The 23,853-nt window shown below is 42.8% G+C and overlaps 1 protein-coding gene and 1 pseudogene across 1 annotated transcript; both read left to right on the plus strand.

Annotated features, from left to right (window-relative positions):
• The first annotated feature begins 248 nt into the window (after window positions 1–248).
• On the plus strand, window positions 249–4,785 carry LOC121557877 (CD276 antigen-like). Its single transcript, XM_041871343.1, has 5 exons — window positions 249–331; window positions 1,562–1,906; window positions 2,413–2,697; window positions 2,819–2,953; window positions 4,688–4,785. The coding sequence occupies exons 1-5, from the start codon at window positions 250–252 to the stop codon at window positions 4,783–4,785; spliced, it is 945 nt and encodes a 314-aa protein (XP_041727277.1). The 5' UTR covers window position 249.
• Window positions 4,786–9,971: 5,186 nt separating this feature from the next.
• On the plus strand, window positions 9,972–13,676 carry LOC121557882 (annotated as a pseudogene).
• The last annotated feature ends 10,177 nt before the right edge of the window (window positions 13,677–23,853 follow it).

Raw genomic sequence — 23,853 nt, forward strand, 5'->3', positions numbered from 1 at the left:
TGATTGGACATTTAGTGGCAGATCAGACGTCTAGATTAGAACACTGATAACTACTGTTGCCGTGATATAATTGATTAGAAAAAAAATCCCTTCCTTTTCCCGTTTGGCAGTGCGTCGCCCATATCGCCCTAATGAACACACTGCCCCTGTTGGAGAGATCCAGGCTGCTCAGCAGAGTCACGTCACTTGCCTTTTAATGCCTTTTAATGCCGATTGTGTCTTTAACCGTTGGATGCTTAACCGGTCAATATGAAGACTTCTTTGCCCTGCTGGTTGTGTACAATGTTAATGTACATCATCACTATATCATCAACATCAAGTGACACAGGCGGTAAGTACGTTTGCTAGCTAGTACTAATGTGGATTTTGCGGTTGTAACGTTACTTTCTTACACTTTCTTAAACTTTCTTATACACAGCATCTATAGAATGGAACAGGGCCTGGTTTCCCAAAAGCATCGGATAGGATCCTATGGCTCTAACGATAAACTTAGCCTTAAGATACTTCTAGGAAACCGGGGCCAAATCAAAGTGTATTTGTCGTGTACACAGATTTGCAGGTGTAACATTTTGATGTCATGGATGGTCAGTTGTTGCTCCCATAGCTCTGTCTATTAACTTGAGAGTGGTTACATTTCTTCAGTCCCCTCCTTCAGTTTCTTACCGAAACAGGGAATAGGCTTTGTTATTGTTTCAACAGCTGATTGCCGCTTTAAACAAATGTCTGCAGGTAACCATTCAGGAGAGCTATTAAAGGCCCAGTGCAGTCAAAAATGTGATTTTCCTGTGTTTGATTTCCACACTGAGGTTGGAATAATACTGTGAAATTGTGTAAATGATGATAATGCCCTTTTAGTGTAAGAGCTGTTTGAAAAGACTGACTGAAATTTCAGCCTGTTTTGGTGGGATGGAGTTTTGTGATTCCATGGTGACATCACCTTGCGGTAAATTAGTTAATGGACCAATAAGAAAGAGTTCCAAACCTCTCTGCCAATAACAGCTAGTTTTCAGTTCCCCCCTCCCCACTCAGACCACTCCCAGACAGTCCTAGATACATTCTTGCTTGAGAAATTCTCTTTGCTAAGATTCTATTTTTTTCAAACTTTGTTTTCAATTCAAATGGTCAAAATCACAGTAAGGTACTTAATTGTTACCCAGAAATGGTTTGATAATGTGCTAAAAACGTCTGCATTGGACCTTTAAAAAGTGGCTCCTGAGGTTCCCTTGTATAAAGCTCTCACTAAAGAGAGATCAGCTGTCTAAGGGAAATGCAGCCTTTTCCGTATCTGTGATTGATTCAAACACCCTCGATCAACTAATCAATAAACCGATTATTCTATCTGATCCCTACTATTAATGAGATGGTTTTAGTGTGGGAGTCACTGTCAACCTGCTCAACATTATATCTTGCTTAGTCTAATGCTAGTCAGTGTTCATAGACCATTTCCTGGTTCAAACTGCCTTAGCTGTTGTGGGAGTCAATGTCAACCTGCTCAACATTCAGTAGGCCTGTATCTTGCTTTGTCTCAAAGTATATCACTCTGTAATCTGTTTCTTCTCAGGGACAGTTCAGGTTGCTGGTTCTGCTGAGCCCATTGTGGCCTTAGTTGGCGACGACGTCATCCTGCCTTGCACCCTGAGACCCACCGTTAGCGCTGTGTATCAGACAGTAGAATGGCAGAGACCTGACCTAAAACCAAAAGAGGTGCATCTTTACAGAGATGAGAAGGACGACCTTGCGCTCCAGAATCCATCATTCGGGGGAAGGACGTCACTGTTTAAAGAAGAACTAGAGGAAGGCAACGCTAGTTTAAAGCTGACCAGAGTGGAACTCTCTGATGCTGGAAACTACACCTGTTACATTCCACTGTTGGACCACCAGAAAACCACCATTCAACTCATTGTTGGTGAGTCAACACACCTGCTGACCACCCAATCCCCCTTAAGAGACAGATCACATGAAATCAAGGGTGAGTTCAATGTCAAGTCCATTGCCTGATGAGTATTAGTTAGTTAGATTGGTTAGCCTACATACTAACCTTAATAGTGTGATAACCCCAGCTAATTCAATGTACAATGCTGTGTCGTTGGAAGTTACTTTTTGAATTTTAAGGTCCATAAGTAGCAGCAAACCCTTGTTATATTTAAGCAATAAGTCACGAGGGGGTGTGGTATATGGCCAATATACCACGGCTAAGGTCTGTTCTTATGCACGACGCAACCTGGATATAGCCATTAGCCGTGGGATATTGACCACATACCACAAACCCTGAGTTGCCTTATTGCTATTATAAACTGGTTACCAACGTAATTATTTTATTGTCATACCCGTGGTATAACATTATAAACAAGGTGGTTTGAGCCCTGAATGCTGATTGGCTGAGAGCCGTGGTATATCTCTGTATCTCTATAGGTGCAGCGTCTCGACCAGTAATCTCCATTGAAGGAATCAAAGGTGATGAGGTGGTCCTGCGCTGTGAGGCTGAAGGCTGCTACCCAGAGCCTGTCATGGAGTGGTGTGACGTTCATGGACGTGTCCTCCCTGCTGCTGGACCTCCAGAGACATCCAGAGACCGTGAAGGCTGCTACACTGTGACAAGCCATGTCATCGTCCCGAAAACGGACAACAACACGTTCACCTGTCGGGTTCAACAGCCGGAGATCAAACACATGAAGGAGAGACGGGTTCATATTCCAGGTGAGGGTCTGTTTTGGATATTTGAAAGAAGGCACTATCAGTAAAAAATGTCCTGTTGTTTAAGTCATTTCATGTGTAATACGCATTAGGTATTGTAATAATTCTACATCCTGTGTTTCAGATCAAATGTTTCCTACGCAGTGCCAGTCCTTGTGGCTGACAGGTCTTGTTGCAGCTGGAGTCACAACTCTTGTTGGAGTTGGAGGTCTCTACCTGTTGATAAGAAAAGGGATATTGACCATCAGCATGGAGAAACGTAAGTCATGGGAGTTACTTCCTGGTGTGGTAGTGTTATCTGGTGGAGGTCTAACTGCGCTATATAAAACAACCTAAAGAGAGAGGTAATTCATGTCTGTCTACATCAGTGGTCACCAACCGGTCGATCGCGATTGACTGCTCCATCTCCAAGACATTCCTAGTCGATCACCAAACATTTCTGTAAAGAACCCAACGATAAAGCCTTGTGTTCCTATTTATTTTATGTCTTTGGTGCTGTTTGCAGTAGGTCCACTTGATTCAGCAGCCCTGGTGCCGGGAAGGAAAAGTGTTCCCATTTCATTTGTCTGAAGGTAGAACTCTGCCTACCCGGCAGGTCCAGAGAGCAAATCAAGTGCTCCTATAGGCCGACCACTGGCCAATCAGATAGCTCAGATCACCGTGTCTGCACAGTTTCTTCGAGCCATTGGCTGTAAAACAAAGCCTCTAACGCACAGCAAAGTTGATACTGTGAGATTTCAAAAACGTTTAAAACCAAGACTAGAGAGAGACTCAACGAATACAGCAAAGAGCTGCTGTTTTCATGAGTAAGTTCATGTTTGTTGTTATTCAGCACTGCCAACACTTAGTTCAACACTTTTATTAGACATAAAATGTTCTTCCTACTCTGCTACAACCAGCACTGCAGCTGCAATGAATGAGTAGCAAAGTGTCTGGCTAAGTTTGAGTTTGTTATTATTAGCGGCTTGTGTCTTTTTTAATATTTCGAGGAATATTTCACTCTCTCTGGTCATTGGAGCAACAATATGAATTGGTGCATGAGGCAGATATTATGCAGTGCGACTTGAGTTTTCGCCATCAGCTGGAAGACTGTCCTTTTCTCAGCAGAGGGAAGGAGGGTGGAGGGACAGTGAGTTGGGTGAGAGTCAGCCTCACCACTGCTCTCTCCCTCCCCTCAGACTGACCATCAGATACAGGTCATCAGTCAGCCTCACCACTGCTCTCTCCCTCCCCTCAGACTGACCATCAGATACAGGTCATCAGTCAGCCTCACCACTGCTCTCTCCCTCCCCTCAGACTGACCATCAGATACAGGTCATCAGTCAGCCTCACCACTGCTCTCTCCCTCCCCTCAGACTGACCATCAGATACAGGTCATCAGTCAGCCTCACCACTGCTCTCTCCCTCCTCAGACTGACCATCAGATACAGGTCATCAGTCAGCCTCACCACTGCTCTCTCCCTCCCCTCAGACTGACCATCAGATACAGGTCATCAGTTCAGTAAAAATAAAAGCTAATTATTATTCTCACTTAGCTGTGCCTCACAAATAATACAACACATGATCTATTACCAGTGTGATCATATAACACATTTATAAAAATATAATTTCTAAGTGGTCTGAGAAGAACAAGATTGGCAGGGAAATCCAAGCATAGCCAATATGCAGTGATAATGTATTGGACTTCTAGCCTACTGCACAAACCTCATTGCTACAGAACAGTTTTTAATTGGTTAATGTTGCTTATGTTTTTTCAGTCATGTTTAAAAGAGAATCTGAGGGGTAGATCTCGGCCTGCTTTTTCACTCAAAGTGATCTTGACTCAGAAAAGGTTGGTGACCACTGGTCTACATGGTCAAGAGGTTGAACAGAGGACTTGACTACATAGTAGATTTCACCAGTCCAGGGATGTGAAACACATACTTAGTTGACTGTGTTCATGTGACGTGTTAGACGGTTCTGTTCTAGTCCTGTCTCTCATCCATTTAAACAGGAACCTTGGATGTCAGTAATGCAGAACCCTTAATGAAGAAGAACAAGGAGACGACGAAGAATGAGGAAGATGAGGCCAGTGAACCCAGTCTGTCATAGGTTTAAAAGACTGTAAAAGATGTGAAATGATCTGTGTATATATTTATTTCTGTTGTATTTTTTTTAACTTTGTTTTGTTTTACCCCATATGTAACTCTGTGTTGTTGTTTTTATCGCACTGCTTTGCTTTATCTTGGCCAGGTCGCAGTTGTAAATGAGAACTTGTACTCAACTGGTTTACCTGGTTAAATAAAGGTGAAAAAATAAAATAAAAAATCTAATTTATAATAATAGTGTTATATGCCATTTATCAGACATGTATGGACGGTCCCAGGAATCAAACTATCCTGGAGTTGCATGCGCTACCAAGGACCATGCTTGACTATGACTACAGTGAGGGAAAAAAGTATTTGATCCCCTGCTGATTTTGTACGTTTGCCCACTGACAAAGACATGATCAGTCTATAATTTGAATGGTAGGTTTATTTTAACAGTGAGAGACAGAATAACAACCAAAAAATCCAGAAAAACGCATGTCAAAAATGTTATAAATTGATTTGCATTTTAATGAGGGAAATAAGTATTTGACCCCTCTGCAAAACATTACTTAGTACTTGGTGGCAAAACCCTTGTTGGCAATCACAGAGGTCAGACGTTTCTTGTAGTTGGCCACCAGGTTTGCACACATCTCAGGAGGGATTTTGTCCCACTCCTCTTTGCAGATCTTCTCCAAGTCATTAAGGTTTCGAGGCTGACGTTTGGCAACTCAAACCTTCAGCTCCCTCCACAGATTTTCTATGGGATTAAGTTCTGGAGACTGGCTAGGCCACTCCAGGACCTTAATGTGCTTCTTCTTGAGCGACAACCGTTTTTTTGCCTTGGCTGTGTGTTTTGGGTCATTGTCATGCTGGAATACCCATCCACGACCCATTTTCAATGCCCTGGCTGAGGGAAGGAGGTTCTCACCCAAGATTTGACGGTACATGGCCCCGTCCCTCGTCCCTTTGATGCGGTGAAGTTGTCCTGTCCCCTTAGCAGAAAAACACCCCAAAGCATAATGTTTCCACCTCCATGTTTGACAGTGGGGATGGTGTTCTTGGGGTCATAGGCAGCATTCCTCCTCCTCCAAACACGGCGAGTTGAGTTGATCCCAAAGAGCTCGATTTTGGTCTCATCTGACCACAACACTTTCACCCAGTTCTCCTCTGAATCATTCAGATGTTCATTGGCAAACTTCAGACGGGCCTGTATATGTGCTTTCTTTAGCAGGGGGACCTTGCGGGCGCTGCAGGATTTCAGTCCTTCACAGCGTAATGTGTTACCAATTGTACAGGGACTATGGTGGTCTGCTTGAAACATGTAGGTATTACAGACTCTGTCAGGGACCGGTTGAAAATGTCAGTGAAGTCACTTGCCAGTTGGTCAGCGCATGCTCGGAGTACACGTCCTGGTAATCCGTCTGGCCCTGCGGCCTTGTGAATGTTGATCTGTTTAAAGGACTTACTCAAGAATTACAAATCAGCCTTTAACTAGTTAAATCATGTTAGTACTCTATTGCATAGTTACAATGTGTAACCATTGATGTCCCAGGACCAGGATTGGTAAACACTGTTGAAGTGTATAATTGTAATACATACATGCAGACACAGCATCAATCAAAGACTGGAGTTTGATACTCCTGGTATTGGATATGACTGAAAAATAATGTCTCACAGACATTCTTACCTGAACCACACCTTTATTTGCCAAGGTAGAGTACATGATCAGTGAATATATTAAATGTAAAGGCTACAATGTGGGGATCTCATGCTTGGTAATAACTACATGTATATACGACTTGCATCCTTGGCACAATAAAGTAATGTTATATTCTACTTAATCCATAGACTTCATTAATGCCATTCAGACTGTTTTGAAGTTGATCCAACCGGCTATGATAGCTGAGGTTCATAGCTAGGTTCTGAACTAATATTTATACCAAACATTTTAGGGTCCATTCACAGATCAGCTACATAGCTAGCTACACATCCATAGACATACAGGTATTTTTTTTATCCTCCACTGCACAATAAGCAAGAAAATAGTACATTCAATTTGCAGTAAATGCTTTATCTAGCTAGATTCTTTAAATCCACTGTTTCCCAAGACGACAGCCTGGTTTGCTGGTTTCCTCAGGAGTCCCTAAAACATGAAACAACCAGAATTACATACTCATGTCATGTCACAACGTCCATAAAGCTAGCTGGCTAATGTTACCTAGTCAGCTAGCTTGCTAAATCGCGATTTTCGTAAATTAACTTCATGACAAAAAACGATGCATAATCGTTTGTCTCTACATTAACTAACATATTCCTCTCAAATGTACTTTTTTTTTTGCATGATTCGTTACGACGTTATAATGACTAACATTTGCTTCCATCCTAGCTAGTATTTCTGTCCGCCATCTTTGATGAAGAAAGTCTCCGCCTTGGGTCGAATAGCGTCCATGTCGTCATGGGAACCAACCACTCGATATGATTGGTCATTGCCCAGCGCTCGGCAACCAATGGGAGGCGGTCTTTTGAGCTATTGCGCTTGGGCACACGAAGGGAATGCGGTTTAAACCATCTCGGAGTGGATTTATAGATTGAGCTCTAGTGCGCCCAAAGTCGTTTTCCAGTGCTTTGTCTCCATTATTTATTGATGTGCATCAGTTCTAGAGTATTAATGTTTTATGGAAAAAGGGTTGGAAATAGGTGCCTCCATATTGACAATCTAAATAGCCTACCTACAACCGGTAAAAAGTTGTCAATGTGCGCGCCTACTGCTCCTGTCGCTCACATGACTCAGTAAATAACTATAGTGCTCAACACACACACACACACAAACACACAAACACTCTCTGCTAAATGACGTAAATGTAAATGTCAACACACACACAACCCTCCGGACCTCAACACCACTCACTCCCTCAGCAACAGCCTGTCTCAACTGTAGTGCCCTCTCAACACACACACACACACACCCAGTGGCGGCTCCTGAAAAAATTCTCAGGAGGGGCAATTTTTCTGATGATTTAGGTGACCTACACACATTTTAAAAAAGATATGTCCAGCAACAACATGAAGACAGGGGCAGCATATAAGTCAATACCAGAAGCATTTATTGACTGATCTGGGGAGATGGATTCCAGTTTCTGTGACAGATTATAAATAATCTCTGATGCCTTTGTTATATTAGCTTTTGGTTGAATGTACTGTCGTAGTAAATATATAATGTTATAGCTTGGTCTGACTAAAATCTTGTGCATGACCCATTTTGTGTTGGGCCTTTGTATTCAATACAATGAACAAGAGTCCTATCTTGTCAGCCTTGTCAGCAGGTGGCTAAGGATAACACCCACGCCATAGGTCTCTCAGTTCTTCCAACTCACGAGTTCTTGCCCTGAGGACACACACCCACACACACACACACACACACACACACACACACACATCATCACTGATAAACACACACACACACACACACACACACATCATCACTGATAACAAACACACACACACACACACACACTGATAACAAACACACACACACACACACACAAATCCTCTTCTCTTAGGCTGAACATCTGAAGACAGAGAACCCGACTCAGAGCCAATGCAACAGTGACACTAGCCTGGAGGTGACATCGCCCAACTCATCAGGACCAATCAGAAGATCAGAACTACTAGATTCAACCTACTTCATTTTATTGTATAAAATGTCAGCACACAATGTTTAGGGGCTCTTCTGATAAACTCCCCTACGAGTTTGACGAACGGGTCCGTGCACGCGATTCCAGATATCTTTACCTCTGAATAAACTGCCTTATATTATACAATTATCCACCTTGTCCAAAAGTCTCTACTTTTTCTCCGTTCTCCAGTAAACTTGTTTTATCAACAATAGTAAGGTTCAATGACACAGAAAGCAGTTCAATGTCGGGTACAGAGTCGCTCTCTTACCAGGATCGCGGTCCGCTCTGACCAGGGTGAAGGTGGCCGGCTCCACCTCTCTGTCCGGGACTCTGTCATCCAGTCAAGTCTCCCAGCTGTATTGGGATTCCGCTGCCAGCAGCGTTTTCATTATTTAGTCCGTTCGTAGCGGGTATGTACACGATCAACAAGATCAGTCCAAAACCGAAGATCAGTCCAAAGCAGAATGTTTGCAGAATGTTTGTAAACTAAGTCTACAAATTAAAAACATAAAATAACGCCACACTGCAGGTCGCAACATAGACGCTGGTAGCCGCCATTGTCTTAGTTACGTTCAACGTTACGTCACGTATGACGAAAGCGCGTAAGTGCATGCACACAGACACCCATAGAGAATGTATTGAAAGCTTTGAAATGTGAACAAAATAGATTTTACATGACAGGCTATGAGAGACTTCTGGGCGATTTTCAACCTGACTGAAATCGCCCAAAAAACGGGGCGGGGCCATTTGAAGCACGACTTTAGCCTGATTTGACATTTAGTGGCTGGCAGATCAGACGTGAACACTGATAACTGCTGTTGCCGTGATATAATTGATTAGAAAAAATCCCTTCCTTTTCCCGTTTGGCAGTGCGTCGCCCATATCGCCCTATTGAACAAGCCGTCCATGCACACACCCTCTCGGACCTCAACACCACTCCCTCCCTCCCCCTCCCTCCCTCCCTCCCTGCCCACCTCCCTCCCTCCCTCCCTCCCTCCCTCCCCCCTCCCTCCCTCCCTCCCCCACCTCCCCACCTCCCTCCCTCCCCCTCCCTCCCTCCCTCCCTCCCTCCCTCCCCCCCTCCCTCCCTCCCTCCCTCCCTCCCACCCTCAGCAACAGCCCGTCTCACAGCCTGACAGTCAGCAGCAGGTCACAGTGAAATATATATTTTTAAGAGAAATGCCTTGACGGCCGCCGTGCAACTTAGAAATTGGCCAAAAACCCGCAACACTCGACCAATACATTTTAACCCTCGACATCGTTTTCAAAGTAGCCCCATTTGGCGACAAGACCACATGGCAACACTGTTCATTTACAGTCATTGGAGGGGAGGGGCGAGGAGGGGCGGGGCGGGCGGTGACGTTCTGCTTGTATCACGTGATGTTTCCAGCATGTGTGGGTTTCTACAAACCGGGGAGGAAGGAAGGAACCAGGTCAGTAGAGTCACTTCACGTCAATGTTTCCTGCCTGATCCTGCCTCTTGTGTCTTTAACCGGAGCACCATAACGTTGGACGCTTAACCGGGCAATATGAAGACTTCTTTGCCCTGCTGGTTGTCTACAATGTTAATGTACATCATCACTATATCATCAACATCAAGTGACACAGGTAAATACGTTTGCTAGCTAGTACTAATGAGGATTTTGCGGTTGTGACGTTATTTTCTTAAACTTTCTTATACACAGCATCTATAGAATGGAACAGGGCCTGGTTTCCCAAAAGCATCGGATAGGATCCTATGGCTCTAACGATAAACTTAGCCTTAAGATACTTATTGGAAACCGGGGCCAAATCTAAAGTTTATTTGTCCTTTACACAGATTTGCAGGTGTAACATTTTGATGTCATGGATGGTCAGTTGTTGCACCCATAGCTCTGTCTATTAACTTGAGAGTGGTTACATTTCTTCAGTCCCCTCCTTCAGTTTTTTACCGAAACAGGGAATAGGCTTCGTTATTGTTTCAATGGCTGATTGCCTCTTTTAACAAATGTCTGCAGGTAACCATTCAGGAGAGCTATTAAAGGCCCAGTGCAGTCAAAAATGTGATTTTCCTGTGTTTGATTTCCACACTGAGGTTGGAATAATACTGTGAAATTGTGTAAATGATGATAATGCCCTTTTAGTGTAAGAGCTGTTTGAAAAGACTGACTGAAATTTCAGCCTGTTTTGGTGGGATGGAGTTTTGTGATTCCATGGTGACATCACCATGCGGTAAATTAGTTAATAGACCAATAAGAAAGAGTTCCAAACCTCTCTGCCAATAACAGCTAGTTTTCAGTTTCCCCCTCCCCACTCAGTCCACTCCCAGACAGTCCTAGATACATTCTTGCTTGAGAAATTGCTCTTTGCTAAGATTCTATTTTTGTTTATTTTTGACAATTTTAAGTGAAAACAATCACTGTAAGGTACTTAATTGTTACCCAGAAATGATTTGATAATGAGCTAAAAACGGCTGCATTGGACCTTTAAAACGTGGCTCCTGAGGTTCCCTTGTATAAAGCTCTCACTAAAGAGAGATCAGCTGTCTGTGGGAAATGCAGCCTTTTCCGTATCTGGGATTGATTCAAACACCCTTGATCAACTAATCGATAAACCGATTATTCTAACTGATCCCTACTATTAATGAGATGGTTTTAGAATGTAAGTTCAAATTTGTAGGACTGCTAATGCTAGTCAATGTTCATAGACCATTTCCTGGTTCAAACTGCCTTAGCTGTTGTGGGAGTCACTGTCAACCTGTTCATCATTCAGTAGGCCTGTATCTTGCTTTGTCTCAAAGTATATCACTCTGTAATCTGTTTCTTCTCAGGGACAGTTCAGGTTGCTGGTTCTGCTGAGCCCATTGTGGCCTTAGTTGGTGACGACGTCATCCTGCCCTGCACCCTGAGACCCACCGTTAGCGCTGTGTATCAGACAGTAGAATGGCAGAGACCTGACCTAAAACCAAAAGAGGTGCATCTTTACAGAGATGAGAAGGACGACCTTGCGCTCCAGAATCCATCATTCAGGGGAAGGACGTCACTGTTTAAAGAAGAACTAGAGGAAGGCAACGCTAGTTTAAAGCTGACCAGAGTGGAACTCTCTGATGCTGGAAACTACACCTGTTACGTTCCACTGTTGGACCACCAGAAAACCACCATTCAACTCATTGTTGGTGAGTCAACACACCTGCTGACCACCCAATCCCCCTTAAGAGACAGATCACATGACATCAAGGGTGAGTTCAATGTCAAGTCCATTGCCTGATGAGTATTAGTTAGATAGATTGGTTAGCCTACATGCTAACCTTAATAGTGTGATAACCCCAGCTAATTCAATGTACAATGCTGTGAGTCATTGGAAGTTACTTTTTGAATTTTAAGGTCCATAAGTATTAGCAAACCCTTGTTATATTTAAGCAATAAGTCACGAGGTGGTGTGTCATATGGCCAATATACCACGGCTAAGGTCTGTTCTTATGCACGACGCAACCTGGATATAGCCATTAGCCGTGGTATATTGGCCACATACCACAAACCCTGAGTTGCCTTATTGCTATTATAAACTGGTTACCAACGTAATTATTTTATTGTCATACCCGTGGTATAACATTATAAACAAGGTGGTTTGAGCCCTGAATGCTGATTGGCTGAGAGCCGTGGTATATCTCTGTATCTCTATAGGTGCAGCGTCTCGACCAGTAATCTCCATTGAAGGAATCAAAGGTGATGAGGTGGTCCTGCGCTGTGAGGCTGAAGGCTGCTACCCAGAGCCTGTCATGGAGTGGTGTGACAAGCCATGTCATCGTCCCGAAAACTGACAACAACACGTTCACCTGTCGGGTTCAACAGCCGGAGATCAAACACATGAAGGAGAGACGGGTTCATATTCCAGGTGAGGGTCTGTTTTGGATATTTGAAAGAAGGCACTATCGGTTAAAAATGTCCTGTTGTTTAAGTCATTTCATGTGTAATACGCATTAGGTATTGTAATAATTCTACATCCTGTGTTTCAGATCAAATGTTTCCTACGCAGTGCCAGTCTTTGTGGCTGACAGCTCTTAATGCAGTTGGAGTCACAGCTCTTGTTGGAGTTGGAGGTCTCTACCTGTTGATAAGAAAAGGGATGTTGACCATCAGCATGGAAAAACGTAAGTCATGGGAGTTACTTCCTGGTGTGGTAGTGTCATCTGGTGGAGGTCTAACTGCGCTATATAAAACAACCTACAGAGAGAGGTAATTCATGTCTGTCTACATCAGTGGTCACCAACCGGTCGATCGCGATTGACTGGTCCATCTCCAAGACATTGCTAGTCGATCACCAAACATTTCTGTAAAGAACCCAACGATAAAGCCTTGTGTTCCTATTTATTTTATTTTTTTGGTGCTGTTTGCAGTAGGTCCACTGGATTCAGCAGCCCTGGTGCCGGGAAGGAAAATTGTTCCCATTTCATTTGTCTGAAGGTAGAACTCCGCCTACCCGGCAGGTCCAGAGAGCAAATCAAGTCCTCCTATAGGCCGACCACTGGCCAATCAGATAGCTCAGATCACCGTGTCTGCACAGTATCATCGAGCCATAGGTTTAAAACAAAGCCTCTAACGCACAGCAAAGTTGATGCTGTGAGATTTCAAAACTTTTAAAACCAAGACTAGAGAGAGACTAAACGAACACTGTCAACACTTAGTGCGACCTGAGTTTCGCCATCAGCTGGAAGACTGTCTCCTTTTCTCAGCAGAGGGAAGGAGGGTGGAGGGACAGTGAGTTGGGTGAGAGGCAGCCATCAGTCAGCCTCACCACTGCTCTCTCCCTCCCCTCAGACGGACCATCAGATACAGGTCATCAGTCAGCCTCACCACTGCTCGCTCTCTCCCTACAGAACAGTTTTTAATTGGTTAATGTTGCTTATGTTTTTTCAGTCATGTTTAAAAGAGAATCTGAGGGGTAGATCTCGGCCTGCTTTTTCACTCAAAGTGATCTTGACTCAGAAAAGGTTGGTGACCACTGGTCTACATGGTCAAGAGGTTGAACAGAGGACTTGACTACATAGTAGATTTCACCAGTCCAGGGATGTGAAACACAGACTTAGTTGACTGTGTTCATGTGACGTGTTAGACGGTTCTGTTTCAAGTCCTGTCTCTCATCCATTTAAACAGGAACCTTGGACGTCAGTAATGCAGAACCCTTAATGAAGAAGAACAAGGAGACGACGAATAATGAGGAAGATGAGGCCGGTGAACCCAGTCTGTCAGAGGTTTAAAAGATTGTAAAAGATGTGAAATGATCTCATTTATAATAATAGTGTTATATGCCATTTAGCAGACATGTATGGACGGTCCCAGGAATCAAACCCACTATCCTGGAGTTACATGCGCTACCAAGGACCATGCTTGACTATGACTATATAGAACTATGCATTGCTATATTTACATGTTAGTCATTTAGCAGAAGCTCATATCCAGAGCAACTAGGGTTAAGTGCCTTGCTCAAGGGCACCGACAGATTTTTCACCTAGGTGGCTCAGGGATTGGAACCAGCAACCTTTTGGTTACTGGCCCCATGCGCTTAACCACTAGTCTGCCTACCGCTCCATATATAGCACTATGTCGTCAGCATTTGTTGTTGCATCCGCCATCTTAGGTGTGGCTTAGGTAGTCAGTAATATGTGCTGATGTATTCATTTATTTGACAGGGACACTGCACTTTACTAGTAAAAGCACCAGTTATTGCGTACAGAAGCAATCAAAGCCTGGCTGAGTTGGAAAGAGGGAGACTGTTTTGAATTGCCGGGGTCGCGGCAGAGGTCACGCGTAGGGAGTTGCTGAAGGGATATTCTGATCAGGGTCTTCTCAGGTGCTAAGATTTGTCTCTGGGGTCACGATGACCTCTCACTGTGCCAAAGAGGGGCATTGTAACTTCCCTGCCAAAATCACCAGGTGCTCCTCTATCCTGTAACTTTGCCTTAAAGGTAGACTAGCCTGTAATCTGCAGTTGGGTTGAGTTGGTGAGGGTTAGTGTTTCTCAATCTTGGTCCTGGGGACCCAAAGGGGTGCACAGTTTTGTTTTGGGAAACAATGGAACAGTATCTAACATATGGAAACCACATGTTTGACTCAGTTCCATTGATTCCATTTCAGCCATTACAATGAGCCTGTCCTCCTATAGCTCCTCCCACCAGAGTAATGATTTTGGACCTTTCGGAGGAGACGGGAGACGTGAGGACAACGGGTCTGTAGTGTTTGAGTTCCCATGAAGAGATGGTGGATACACTCCCTAGAGTCTCTGTCACTGCAACGGATTTCCGGAGAAGTCGTTTTGAAAATCAGCGTGAAAAAGAGCGCCACCAACTGGTGGAGGACTCTGATAGATGTGCCGGTTTAGATACAGTGCCTTCGGAAAGTATTCACACCCCTTCCCTTTTTCCACATTTTGTTACATTACAGCCTTATTCTAAAATTGATTAAATAAATAAAAATCCTCATCAATCTACACACAATACCCCATATTGACAAAGTGAAAACAGGTTTTTAGAATCTTAAGCAAATGTATTAAAAATAAAAACTGAAATAGCTTATTTACATAAGTATTCAGACCCAGATCTGGGGAAGGGTACCAAAAAATTTCTGCAGCATTGAAGGTCCCCAAGAACACAGTGGCCTCCATCATTCTTAAATGGAAGAAGTTTGGAACCACCAAGACTCTTCCTAGATCTGGCCGCCCAGCCAAACTGAGCAATCGGGAGAAGGGCCTTGGTCAGGGAGGTGACCAAGAAACCGATGGTCACTCTGACAGAGCGCCAGAGTTTCTCTGTGGAGATGGGAGAACCTTCCAGAAGGACAACCATCTCTGCTGGTCTCCACCAATCAGGCCTTTATGGTAGAGTGGCCAGACGGAAGCCACTCCTCAGTAAAAGGCACATGACGACCCGCTTGGAGTTTGCCAAAAGGCACCTAAAGGACTCAGACCATGAGAAACAAGATTCTCTGGTCTGATGAAACCAAGATGTAACTCTTTGGCCTGAATGCCAAGCGTCACGGCTGGAGGAAACCTGGCACCATCCGTACGGTGAAGCATGTTGGTGGCAGCATCATGCTGTGGAGATGTTTTTCAGCGACAGGAAGACTTGTCAGGATCGAGGGAAAGATGAACGGAGCAAAGTACAGAGAGATCCTTGATGAAAACCTGCTCCAGAGCGCTCAGGACCTCAGACTGGGGCGAAGGTTCACCTTCCAACAGGACAACAGCCCTAAGCACACAGCCTGGCTTCAGGACCAGTCTCTGAATGTCCTTGAGTGGCCCAGCCAGAGCCCGGACCTGAACGAACATCTCTGGAGAGACTTGAAAATAGCTGTGCAGCGACGCTCCCCATCCAACCTGACAGAGCTTGAGAGGTTCTGCAGAGAAGAATGGGAGAAACTCCCCCAAATACAGGTGTGCCAAGCTTGTAGCGTCATACCCAAGAACTCGAGGCTGTAATCGCTGCAGTTTAAAAAAAAATGTTTAGTACATTTGCTAACATTTTGTGTGTAGATTGATAATGTTGAAAAAAATGATTTAATCCATTTTAGAATAAGGCTGTAACGTAACAAAATGTGGAAAAAGTCAAGGGGTCTGAATACATATATTTAAGGTAGATTTTATTTACTCTGTTATGCTGTATGCACTGACATGCATGATTGTTGATGTTCAGGGAATTAAAGTGTATAATGCGCATCACCACAGCAGCTTTAACTCAGACAGCAGTGTCTAACCTACTGTAGCTGCTGGTAAAGTCACCACAGCAGCTTTAACTCAGACAGCAGTGTGTAGCTTACTGTAGCTGCTGGTAAAGTCACCACAGCAGCTTTAACTCAGACAGCAGTGTGTATCTTACTGTAGCTGCTGGTAAAGTCACCACAGCAGCTTTAACTCAGACAGCAGTGTGTAGCTTACTGTAGCTGCTGGTAAAGTCACCACAGCAGCTTTAACTTAGACAGCAGTGTGTAGCTTACTGTAGCTGCTGGTAAAGTCACCACAGCAGCTTTAACTCAGACAGCAGTGTGTAGCTTACTGTAGCTGCTGGTAAAGTCACCACAGCAGCTTTAACTTAGACAGCAGTGTGTAGCTTACTGTAGCTGCTGGTAAAGTCACCACAGCAGCTTTAACTCAGACAGCAGTGTGTAGCTTACTGTAGCTGCTGGTAAAGTCACCACAGCAGCTTTAACTCAGACAGCAGTGTGTAGCTTACTGTAGCTGCTGGTAAAGTCACCACAGCAGCTTTAACTCAGACAGCAGTGTGTAGCTTACTGTAGCTGCTGGTAAAGTCACCACAGCAGCTTTAACTCAGACAGCAGTGTGTAGCTTACTGTAGCTGCTGGTAAAGTCACCACAGCAGCTTTAACTCAGACAGCAGTGTGTAGCTTACTGTAGCTGCTGGTAAAGTCACCACAGCAGCTTTAACTCAGACAGCAGTGTGTAGCTTACTGTAGCTGCTGGTAAAGTCATTCAAAGCTTCTAATTTATCACTCAGGATGGAACTTTCCAGTGCTACTATTTTTGACATGTAATATTATTGAAACAAAATCAGAACACTCCATAGAACAATAGTCTATGTATTTTCTTCCATTTATATTTCCAGTGGTGTAAAGTACTTCGGTAAAAATAATTTAAAGTACTACTTAAGTACTACTTTACTATTTATATTTTAGACTACTTTTACTTCACCACATTCCTAAAGAAAATAATGTACTTTTTACTCCATACATTTCGACTGCCACACACAAGTGCGCATTACATTAATACTTTTACTTTTGATACTTCAGTATATTTAAAACCAAATACTTTCAGACATTTACTGAAGTAGTATTTTACTGGGTCACTTTTACTTGAGTCATTTTCTATTAAAGTATCTTTACTTTTACTCAAGTATGACGTTTGGATACTTTTTCCACCACTTTATTTCTTTACTCCTTATTTATTTCTTAATTGCGCGAGTGGCATCGTTTTATAAATTCAGTTACAAACGGAGTTTAAGCACAATAGTTAACAGCTCCTTTTTGTGAAGGTCAGAAACCGAATCGCATATTTTGCAGTCAGCCTTTCTAGCTGTTCTTGATTATGGTGGTACTGTTTTATCAAAGTGCAGCTTCCTCTACTCTTAAACACCTGGATAACGTTTTTCATAGTGCCCTTCATTTTATGACAGGAGGCAGTTTTATTACCTCTATGTAGTCACGTCGATCACACAATTATTCTCTTTTTGCTAACTCCACAAACTTCTGACTTACCTAGCGTCACTGTTCAGATTTAAAATGACAAGGTACCAAACCCGTTCACAGGGCTGGTTAACTCTGGAGACTCCTTTGGTGTCTAGAGAATTAGCTAAATCAGCCTTTGGTTTCCTTGCGCCTTGCGTTTGGAATGATCTACAATGTGCTTAAAAATTTGAGGAATTGCTGTTTCTGGGGTATTTGACCTTGTTACTGAATAATGTATTTTTTATTAATTTTTTATGATTGTGTTTTGTTTTTCATGTATTGTAGTGTATAATTAAGTTTATTTAATGTGTATATGAATGTGTAGTTTGTGGTATACAGGGTTCCCCTGGAAAAGAGACCTGTCTCAGCACTGACTTCCTGTCAAAATAAAGAATGTGAAAGAAACTTTAATTTGGCTCCATGGTTTGTTTACTGTTACTGTTGCTTTTTGAGCTCCAGTCATTGATTATCTGCAGATAAATTATCAGAACATTCTCTGAAGATGGTATTCCTCAGTGCAGGAACTATATATAGAGAGGAGAGCGCCTCATTCTGGTCCATGCTCATTTTTTCAGTGTGTAAATGTTTTTTTTTGCAGGCCATCAAATAATTTGGTAAGGTAAAAATGTATTTGAACTCTTATCAGGAGTCAACTGTAAATCATCACCTCCCAAAATAGTCAAACAATATCATGAATGAGTAGAATTAGGTGAAAGTGGATGAGAAATACTATTGGACAGATGGAAACAAATGTATCAGACGCCGAGACAAGACAGAGACACTCAATATGTGGTCTCAAGACCAGACTCCATTGCTTCATCCTAATGTAAGCTGAATGCATTGGATACAAAACAAACACTGTCATATTACAAAGGAAAACATGTACAATTTAATTATATGCACGCATATCAAACAGGAATATACATTACATGTATTTCTCCTTGCAGGGCATTAGACAGTTGAACTGCAGCCTGCCCAAGCCTCAAAACCAGAACCGTGGGGAGAAATCATCTGTGCATGAATCATTAGAACACAGTCCATTGAACAAAATAAGTCATCCCCAAATGAGGGACATCAAGAAGACGAACCTCCAACACTCAAAAGCTTGTTCGGTACATGAAGGCTCATGACAGTCACGTCTGTTTGTTCCAGACCCTTACTGAACACCTCATTAAAGACAAGGCAGAGGACAAAGTCTACTTCTGGGGAAACCCTGACAAAAGAGGTACTGCTCCTCCTCTCCATGCCAGACGCAGGAGGGAGGCTGCTTACTTCTATCCAATCCCGTCTGACCAACGCTCTACAACCAGCGGCTCATCCGCTTCCAGTGGCAGTTTTGAATCCAACGATAGACTGGGCCGACAGGGTAAGAAGAAACGACTACCGGAGGCAGAGGAGACCGTTCAGACGGTCCCAGAACCCACGGGACTGAGTGTCTTTCATTTATCAAGCAAGATATTGAGCCCTGCCCATGTCTCCTTGCTTAATAAAGGGTTATCTTTTGTGCCTACAACTCAGATTTCGATGTTAAGGTAGACATGTTAGTTTTTTTAGAAACATCAGTTTAAGGGAATATTTTAGCTCCCCAAATCGTGATATTTCAACTGAACATTTAGCTTGCTCACCTGCACATACTCCGACTCCTTTTAGAAGTAAGAGTTATTTTCTAGCAATCACTATATTGAGACATATTGCAGACTCGTTGAAAAATATGGTGTTCATCTCCTGAAGAAACAACATGAGTACATATCTTTCCATAATTTACCTAAGGATAAAAATAAGCTTTGCTTGATTTACAATCAGATACGTCAGTCCTTACCCGCCCTGCTAATAAGGGTGGGTCGGTTGTATTCATGGATAGGACAGTTTATGTAAATGATCATAGACAACTGCTTGACAACACCTTCTACAAGAAACGGAGAAGTGACCCCACTGCCCAATTTCAGAACACTATCTTTACTGTCCTGGATGGGTATTTAAGTTATTTGCCGAAATTACACAAGAATGTTCCAAAACCTCCAGGGCGTCCTATTGTAGCGGGCATTGATGCAGTAACGGCCCCTTTATCGACTTTTGCTGACTTTTTTATTAGACCACTCGCATAACAGCTCCCGTCCTTTGTAAAGGACACCAGCAGTATGATCTCTATTATTGAATCTCTTGATCCTCTCCCTGAGAATACTTTGTTAGTTACTTTTGATGTTGAGTCATTATACACAAATGTTCCTCACGAGGGCGGTATTGAAGCCATGGGACATTTTCTTCTGCAACGTGATTCTAATGAACTACCTTCCAGTGCATGTACAGTCGTGGTCAAACGTTTTGAGAATGACACAAGTATTGGTCTTCACAAAGTTCGCTGCTTCAGTGTTATGAGATAGTTTTGTCAGATGTTACTATGGTATACTGAAGTATAATTACAAGCATTCCATAAGTGTCAAAGGCTTTTATTGACAATTGACAAATATTTGCATTGTTGACCCTTCTTTTTCAAGACCTCTGCAATCTGCCCTGGCATGCTGTCAATTAACTTCTGGGCCACATCCTGACTGATGGCAGCCCATTCTTGCATAATCAACGCTTGGAGTTTGTCAGAATTTGTGGGTTTTTGTTTGTCCACCTGCCTCTTGAGGATCGACCACAAGTTCTCAATGGGATTAAGGTCTGGGGAGTTTCCTGGCCATGGACCCAAAATGTTGATGTTTTGTTCGCCGAGCCACTTAGTTATCACTTTTGCCTTATGGCAAGGTGCTCCATCATGCTGGAAATGGCATTGTTCGTCACAAAACTGTTCTTGGACGGTTGGGAGAAGTTGCTCTCGGAGGATGTGTTGGTACCATTCTTTATTCATGGCTGTGTTCTTAGGCAAAATTGTGAGTGAGCCCACTCCCTTGGCTGAGAAGCAACCCCACACATGAATGGTTTTAGGATGCTTTACTGTTGGCATGACACAGGACTGATGGTAGCGCTCACCTTGTATTCTCCGGACAAGGTGTTTTCCGGATGCCCCAAACAATCGGAAAGGGGATTCATCAGAAAAAATTACCCCAGTCCTCAGCAGTCCAATCCCTGTACCTTTTGCAGAATATCAGTCTGTCCCTGATGTTTTTCCTGGAGAGAAGTGGCTTCTTTGCTGCCCTTCTTGACACCAGGCCATCCTCCAAAACTCTTCGCCTCACTGTGCGTGCAGATGCACTCACACCTGCCTGCTGCCATTCCTTAGCAAGCTCTGCACTGGTGGTGCCCCGATCACGCAGCTGAATCAACTTTAGGAGACGGTCCTGGCGCTTGCTGGATTTCTTGGGCGCCCTGACGCCTTCTTCACAACAATTGAACCTCTCTCCTTGATGTTCTTGATGATCCGATAGGAAAGGAAAGGATCATATTATGTGTTATAAAAGTGATGCATATATGACATGTTGCAATTGCAGTGGGAACAATGAAGCCACGTCTTCCGAATGCCCCAGCTGAAGAGGGTGATGTCCTTCCTGCCTCCAAGGCATGCCTCAAAGTGCCGAGGTTTTTTAAATAATAAATGAGGAGTTTAGAAATTGTAATTTAATATTTGCTAATGTTGGGTCAACTATTAGTATTTGAACTCTCTCTCTCTCTCAAATGGAGCTGGTGCGTCCAGAGAGCTGGCGGTCAACTCTCCACAAGAAGCAGCAGCAGTGGATTGACCGGACGCTGTTTACCAGGAGCTGCCTACAGAGCTCACAGTTCGTCACTGTCCTTGCCCTGGTGGGGTGAAGACCAGAAGAGGGTGAAGTCCTTCCTGCCTCCAAGACCAGAAGAGGGTGATGTCCTTCCTGCCTCCAAGACCAGAAGAGGGTGATGTCCTTCCTGCCTCCAAGACCAGAAGAGGGTGATGTCCTTCCTGCCTCCAAGACCAGAAGAGGGTGATGTCCTTCCTGCCTCCAAGACCAGAAGAGGGTGATGTCCTTCCTGCCTCCAAGGCCTGCCTCAGAAAGTGCTGGTGTGAGTTTTTGCATAATAAATGAGAAGCTTAGCTTATATATTCATCTTTCTTGATCTATCATGCCTCAGGATTCCACTGGGTAAACATTATCTAACTAAATTATGAACTTTTCTGTGATGATATCTGGGAGAAGATGAGTCCTGTCTGGTATAATTAGTGGTCAAGACTGGACCAGGAGGGTTGGGTTGGATAAACTCCTCTGTATGTGGCACAGATGTGACTATTTAGCATGTCTAACAATCAATCATCCCTATTGGCTGTGGGCTCCCCATTCTAAAGTAGAACCATCATTTTACTTGCAAATAATATTGTCCAGAAATGACCTCATTGGACAGAAACGGGCACTCCTCCCCACACTCATGAGTAAACGCATATAATGTTTCCCTGAAACAAAGGATTTCTGTATTTTCATGAAATAAGACATTGATTCATAGATTATCATACAAGCCAACATTCAAGGCAACACTTGATGTAAACAATTAGCAAATAAATGTCCACACCTTTAAATCCCAACTAGAAGGGTAATTTTACATGAAGTAAAATTGTGTGACCTGCTTCAGTTTTTGAAAATTGTTATGGTAGTTGAAGAAGTTAAAAATGTTTTACTTTAGCAAATCAGTCACTTTAAATATTCTACATGAAGGTAGGGTAGCCTGGGGAACATAGTAACACAGGGTCAGTTGTAACCGCTAAATAACTCCAATTAGAAACCACTTAAAGCTCTTGTCTCTACATGCCCAAGAGGTTTTGTTTAAATCCATTAATTACTTTTAGTTTTATGGACAAAAAAAGTGATTTGAGGCCCTAAAGTAAATATACTTGCCGCCTCTCTTTTTTTTAAATTATTGACCTTTGTAACATTCACCTACTGGGTCAATTGTAACATTTAACTTAAATAATATTTTCATAATAATCAAAATTCTAAAAGTGTTACTTTGTTCCCCAGTCTCCCCTACTCTTACTGAGGAAAGGCCTCCTCAACTGGAGAATCTACAGCTGCTGAGGGGTTAATCAGCCCAGTGCTGCTCTGACCACAGTGTTGTTAGGAAGCACATTTTCTAACACTACATACACAGCCTTATCAACTCTAACTGTGAACTACTTCAGTTACTGGAAATAAACTCAGCAGTGGTCAGACCACAGAATACACCAACCTAAACAACACCAGTAAATGAAACATCCATTATATGCCATCTTCTGGTTTCCAGTAAGTGTGTTAGAGGCTAAATCAGACATGGAAAGTTGATTGACATTTGATTGCTTCCTCCATTTCATTCAGTTGTAAACATCTTCCTCCATTTCATTCAGTTGTATTCATCTTCCTCCATTTCATTCAGTTGTAAACATCTTCCTCCATTTCATTCAGTTGTAAACATCTTCCTCCATTTCATTCAGTTGTAAACATCTTCCTCCATTTCATTCAGTTGTATTCATCTTCCTCCATTTCATTCAGTTGTAAACATCTTCCTAAATTTCATTCAGTTGTAAACATCTTCCTCCATTTCATTCAGTTGTATTCATCTTCCTCCATTTCATTCAGTTGTATTCATCTTCCTCCATTTCATTCAGTTGTAAACATCTTCCTCCATTTCATTCAGTTGTATACATCTTCCTCCATTTCATTCAGTTGTAAACATCTTCCTCCATTTCATTCAGTTGTAAACATCTTCCTCCATTTCATTCAGTTGTAAACATCTTCCTCCATTTCATTCAGTTGTAAACATCTTCCTCCATTTCATTCAGTTGTAAACATCTTCCTCCATTTCATTCAGTTGTAAACATCTTCCTCCATTTCATTCAGTTGTAAACATCTTCCTCCATTTCATTCAGTTGTAAACAACTTCCTCCATTTCATTCAGTTGTAAACATCTTCCTCCATTTCATTCAGTTGTATTCATCTTCCTCCATTTCATTCAGTTGTATTCATCTTCCTTCATTTCATTCAGTTGTTAACATATCTGTAATTAATGTGAGGCCTTTATGAAACGTCATATTTTGACTTGCTGGTCAATTATATCCTTCATCAGATATTTAATACAGGTCTTTATAAACCAGTTACTGATCATTAGTTACATATTTTTGCGTGGCTTCATCTAAAGTGAGGGCTATTTATACTTTATAAAAATGTTATAAATGTTTAATTTCTCACATAAAGATGAACATGCGATTGGTATACATTGCATGAGTACCTGATGCTCCTTAGGGTCTCAAAATGGCGCCTA

The sequence above is a fragment of the Coregonus clupeaformis genome, chromosome 39 (assembly GCF_020615455.1).
Source record: "Coregonus clupeaformis isolate EN_2021a chromosome 39, ASM2061545v1, whole genome shotgun sequence".
Lineage (NCBI taxonomy): Eukaryota > Metazoa > Chordata > Actinopteri > Salmoniformes > Salmonidae > Coregonus > Coregonus clupeaformis.